Source organism: Drosophila takahashii, chromosome 2L (assembly GCF_030179915.1).
Source record: "Drosophila takahashii strain IR98-3 E-12201 chromosome 2L, DtakHiC1v2, whole genome shotgun sequence".
In the NCBI taxonomy this organism is placed as follows: Eukaryota; Metazoa; Arthropoda; class Insecta; order Diptera; family Drosophilidae; genus Drosophila; species Drosophila takahashii.
In genome coordinates this window covers 9620242-9626241 of record NC_091678.1, presented here as the reverse complement: position 1 = coordinate 9626241, position 6000 = coordinate 9620242, and the positions used below count along the sequence as shown (strand labels likewise).

General features: G+C 37.8%; 1 protein-coding gene across 1 annotated transcript; it reads left to right on the top strand.

The window, feature by feature from the left end:
* Positions 1–991: 991 nt before the first annotated feature.
* On the top strand, positions 992–1526 carry LOC108055411 (protein midgut expression 1). Its single transcript, XM_017138730.3, has 2 exons — positions 992–1143; positions 1198–1526. Exons 1-2 carry the CDS (start codon positions 1109–1111, stop codon positions 1436–1438), a joined length of 276 nt encoding a protein of 91 aa, XP_016994219.2. The 5' UTR covers positions 992–1108; the 3' UTR covers positions 1439–1526.
* Positions 1527–6000: the final 4474 nt, after the last annotated feature.

The window sequence follows — 6000 nt, the reverse complement described above, 5'->3', positions numbered from 1 at the left end:
CCGAATGCTTTTAATTGCCTTTCATTAATTTTTACGCAATGCCGGTCATCATATGCAAATAAATTGCGCATACGCCTCGTTGCTGCCACATAAAGCACAGCCGTGACCAGCAGGGTAATTGATGCTAAAGTTTTCTCTAAAGCCCTAGATGAGGATGAATGAAGCTCTAGCGTTTACAAATGTTGGTCTAAAATAGATAGCAAAAATTTAAAAGAAATGAATAAATATTTGGAAACTGTAATTGCAAACAAATAAAGATTTTATTATTTATTTAGTTAACTTTGTTTGTCTTCTTTATTTAAATTGTAAAAACAATATTCGTAAAATAAAACCATTTTATTTTAATTCACAAAAATATTTAAAAAGAAAAGTTTCTCTGATAAATCCTGAAAACTCTGTTGCCTTTAGAAGGTTTTTTAAAATATTCAGCCACCTAATCAGCATGAAGCCCGCACTTTATCCCTTGAGGTTTGCCACTCTACGTGTATAAATAAAAGACTTCCTTCGCTTAAAGTTCCCCGACTCAGAGGTCATAATTTCTGGTTAAGCCGAGCGTAATCGGCACTTTTACCTAAATGGACCATAAGGCGTTAAAATGTTGTTATCGCCCCGCACAAAAACCCAGGTCCACACTTCCCTAGTACCCAACCTTCGTTTTTCCTTGGCTCTTACCTTTGGCAGTGCAATAAAAAGCCAAAATACATTTCGATTATGCGGCAAGAAAGAACATTTCTCGTGCCTTTTCCAACTTTTCTTCGAATGTTTCGTTTTTTCCATTTTATTTTATTTCTGTAAATTTTCCTGCGGCCCTCGACGACAATTCGAGGGAGGTCCACAACCCTTATTCAAAGTTCCTGCACTGCCGGCAATAAAAGAACGAATTTTGTAAGAAAATAGGATAAAATATAATTTGCTTGAAAGCCAAAATATGCTCACGAATTGGCGGGGGTGTGGCTATCATTTTTATGGCCAAAGTATTCGAATTGTTTTGCCTAAATTGATGTCATTTTACCCCTGAGCATGTGGGCAAGTATCCCTCTGCGTTTTCAGTCATAGATCTTTCTAAAAAAAAAATTATTACACACAAAATTTTCTGTAAATAGCAATTATGTGTCTGCGATTGGTTGGAAGTGCGCTCTGCTGGTAAGTTTAATTTTCCTGCTTTTAAATATTTTCAAGTTCTAACTACTTTTACAGCTGTTGCAAATTGGGTCTTAAATGTCTGTGCTTTTTTGTCTTTTCCACCATCGGAGTTTTGATCATAGTAGCCTTGGTAGTTTACTTTTGTTTCTTCTACAATAAAACGGAGGACACCACAACAAAGGGTTATTCTGATTCTACTATGGAAACTACTACTATGGAGGACAGCATAACAACTGCAACTGATAGCAAATCGCTAGTCAGAGCGTATCTCCATCGACTAATCGATAGAATATGATGTGTACGTAAATAAGTATAAAAAATTTATTAAAATTATTAATTATTTAAATAAATAAATTGCTATAACATGACTAATAAGAGCAACCCTATTAATTTAACAATATAATAAATATAAATATAATATAATGTATACATATAAATATATATATATATTTTATTGCCTAATAAAGAACATATCTTTGTTTTCCAATTAACTAGTTTTGAATTTTTTAGCATTGATTTTCATCAAGTAATATCTTCAACATTCCTAAGCCAAATTCACTGGTAAATGGCCATAAAAATCTATTGAGTGCTCTTAGATATAATTGTTCGGTATACACATTAAACCAAAGCCATTTCAATCCAAATGGAGTACTCCTCCTGGTCAGAGCACTTGGCACTTGGCTCGCGAACTAAGGAAATCTGTGTGGAAAAACCGCCAACCCATCAAACGCTGCTGTTGTGTGAAAAACTGATGCCAGTAGTTAATGGTACTTTGTATGCAAAGTGCAAGACAAAACGAAGGCAAACAAAGGGGCGAAGTCAGTGGAGCCAAAGAGCCATGGAGCTGCGGAGCCACCGGGAAAAGTTGAAAGAAGACGTCCGCCCCGTGGCCACAAAACCGTTTTTTGGCTGCCATTTGATTATATAAAATTTCCGCATTTTTCGCTGGCTGTAAGCGTTTAGTGGCAAACAACTGACAGCTGCCGAAATGCTGAAGTGCCGGCGAGCGTTTAGTTTCCCTTCATCCCAACTGGCGAACATATCCCTCGATGTCTGTGATGTGATTAAGATGGTTAGTCATTCTATTTAAGAGCTTGGCCCTAAGCTCCTTCGCCACTAAAACGGAAGCCAGGCAAACGACTCTCGTGGGCTATCAACGATATCGAATCAGTTGCTTGAAAAAAATTAATGTCGGTTTATTTCCTCGACGTACTTACTTTCACTAAAATATATACGTTCGTAGTTTTCGGCAATGAATGTGGTAAACAGGTGCGGAAAGTGATTTTTTATTATTTGGTATTTTACATTTTATTTCAGCTGAAAAAAAATGAATAGAGAATTTTTTATTTGGCTTCATACACTTGTTTTACCAAATTCACACCAGTTTTTGAATAGCATTCAAATTTCGATTGATATTGTTGAAAGGTAAAAACGTGTTTGATAACCAACCGTATCGTGTCATTAATTTTCTATTCGCTTTTATTTTGCCAAGCCAAAAAAATGCTTCAATGAATTTCATTTCAATGGATTTTCGGTTTCCTTTATTTTTTCATTATGCGAAGAGCATGGTCGGAATTTCTCCTTTTTTCAGCTTCCCAAGTTTTTTCCCCACTGCCTTTTACAGCATTTGAGCATTTGGTATTTGGTACCTAGAAATCGAAGAGGTGTGCGGGGACTTTCCCATTACTTCGATTTGTTTCTTATTTAAATTTTGTATACACTTCGATTGGAAAGAGAGGGGTATAGACAGACAGAAAGAGAGAGGGAGAACGTTAAGTGCCTTTGTCGGTTGCAAAAGCGAATTAATGCCGAAGGGGAAAAACGTGAAGGAAAATCGCTGCGGTTTCCTACTCTAATGCGTTTAATTTATATCCTCTCGCAACTACAACAAATAAAAGCAAAAGAAATTGAGGGGATAAAATAAAAATATATATTTATTTTACAGCTGCTGCACTTAGATGTGCGATGGCAATAAAAAGCAGCCCCAGCAAGTGGCATTCAACACCTTTTTTTTCGTTTTCTATTCCCTTCGCCAGAAAAGCTTAATAAACAAACGCCGAAAATGGTCTAGAGTTGGGTGGTTGGCTGGTGGATGGACGGTTGGGGTGGTGCGTTATAAACATTTAAGTCCACAATTTGCACAGCGTGTAAGGGCGCACCGACACAACCTTCGCCGCCCACTCGATGGCCTCCACTTCGCTTCAAGTGGAACTATCCGAGCAGCAGCCAAATGCTGCTGGCCAAATGCAATTTTCACGTGCAACCGCAACGATATTTATGCCACACCAGCAACAAAAGCTCAGCCGGAACCAATTTCAACACTATGGAAAAAAAAGACTACAAAATGCATGAAAAAAGCTAAAATCAAATAAATGTAATACAAATGCGAAAATGAAAACCAAATATTAATAAGAAAAATAATATTTAAACCGGGGCTCCATTGTTCCATTGTAGCTATGTTTTTTATTGAGCACTTTATTGCTTTTCATTTATATTCTGTTGGCATCTATTTTAAAACTCACCAAAATTGCATAATTTAATTTTCAAAATTTATCAATTAGGAGCCTAAATATTATAACGCTTTTCTATAAGTTTTACAATTTATTAAATTTCAATATTGGAAATTTTTGTTCCATTTTATAATTTTAAAAATATATTTTCTAAAATAGGCAATTGTAGGAAATTTCTAGAAAAAGCTTAACAATTTTTTCGAGTGACCGGGGAGGTATTCCAGCTGCTGACAGGTTCCTCCTTCCACCACAACTGACACTGGTTGACACCACCTCCCCAGCGCCACCCACTGGCCCCACCCAAAGTCACAGCTGCACCTTTCACCACCAACGCATGTGTGTGTGTGTAGTTGGCTCTGCGGATATGTAGGTGTGTGTGTTGCGTTTGGTCGTTGGGGTCGAAGAGCTCCATGCGTGCCCTTTCCTTCATGGGATGTGGCAACATAAACATCCCACCAACTGCGGCAAAAGAGAGGGGCCATGGACCATTGCAAGGTAAAAATATTTTGGGAAATTCCGAAATTGAACTTTGGCCAGACGAAAACGTTATTCTCGTCCAAAAATAGTGCATTTTTGAAGAATAATAAAAACATTAGCATTTACCAAAAATGTCGGGATGTGATGGAATAAAATTACTTCATGTCTTTAGTTAGGCACTGAATTAAAGGTTGCTTTAGAATGAGGAACATGATGAGTTTTTTTTGGATTTTGTAATTAATATTTAATATCATTGATTGAGAAATTGCTTTTATTTTTCTATATTTTATTCAATTAAAATAAACCAATTTTATTCCATTTATTGCGTTTCTTATATATTTAGGTATTTTCGCACTTCCTGCAGTTCAAAACCCAATCTTATTTATGGCAGTCGCATTCAAATGAGAAGTGCTCACTACTGGGCCCAATGCTCGATGGCTTCCGTTTGGTAACGACAGCGACGACAACCCCGACGACAACCCTGCAATCTCAAGTAGTCATAAACACGACCCGAGCACCTGCAACTGCCACGATTTTCCACTTTTCGCCCCTGGAAAAGGGGAAGGGATGGGGAAGGGGGAGGAGTTTCGGCTTCGGGCTCGGGTTTCCGCTTCCGCTGCAATGTGTCGCCCGCCATTATGCAAATGTCGGCTCTCAAGTGGACAGACTGCTCATTGCAATCTGCATTTAAATGACCCCGGCGAGGTGCTAGCAAGCTCCGAGATTCCTCGGCATCATTGCAAAAATATTAAAGAAAACCCCCAACCCGAAATGGAATATTTTATGTGCCGCAAGGAATTATGCATCACGGCGCCTTTTGCCGCAGTTATCATAGCAAATGAGTTGCGGAAATAGATAATTGAAAAGTATTTATTATAAAAGAAAGGCAGCTGCGATAAATTTGATTTGGATAACCGCTGAACTCATAAATCAATCTCCTCAATATTTAATTTAATTATATTTAATTGAAGAGTTAAGACGAGTAATGGCTTAACATCTTGCTTATTATTATTTGAAATAAATACATTTTTTTTTTTAAATGTATAAAACAAAAAGGTAAACTTATTCAACCAACCTATTTCTTTAAACAATTAAAGATTGGAATATACAGAATATTTTTGAATAAATTATATTAATTTGGCGCATAAATGGTATAAAACTGATAACTTGGAAATGGATTGAGTTATTGGATGGATGGATATAGTTATTTTTACCAAGTCCTGGCTGCGATCCTTCTGATAAAAGCATCCCCGAGTAATGGCTATAATCTCTGTGTGCAGAAATCTGAGACACAGACTAATTTTGCCCTTAGCATGAGCAGGTGCAGGATGCAGAGAAGGTCCCCTGTCGCTTTCATAATTTTGACAAGGTAACACACATTACACACACACACACACTCCGCAGGGGAGACAGCTAATAAAGTTAGAAACACACACACATTCGCCGATACAGACTGAAAGATTGTGTGTGTAATGCGTTTTGTTATGCTCCCTTTTGGCCCCAAGAGAGTTGTTAACGTTTTTTCATAGCCCTGTTTACTCTTTTTCATCTTGGCTCCGAGACCCTAATGACACGCCCACAGCCCACCGCTACCCCCCGGAGCCACGCCCCCTTGGCTAGCGAGCGATAAGCGACAATAAACATAAAAAATGAATGCTCAGCCCCCGGTGGAGCAGGTTTTTCCAAGCCCCCTGGTTTTCCCAGTTTTCCGAGTTTTAACAACCGCATGAGATTTTTCCCGCCGTCAACCTTTATTGTTGCCTCCACGGATTTTCGCGGATTTTCAACCCATAAACATCTTTTTCATTTTCACTTAAAAAAAACAACCTTTGGGAACTCAAATTAGTTCACAACGAGAATTTATTAATTG

Excerpts from the sequence above, each read along its gene's own strand:
- LOC108055411 (XM_017138730.3), top strand. The coding sequence starts at position 1,109 with ATGTGTCTGCGATTGGTTGGAAGTGCGCTCTGCTG. Across the intron at positions 1,144-1,197 it reads GTTGGAAGTGCGCTCTGCTG|CTGTTGCAAATTGGGTCTTA; the intron begins GTAAGTTTAATT and ends CTACTTTTACAG.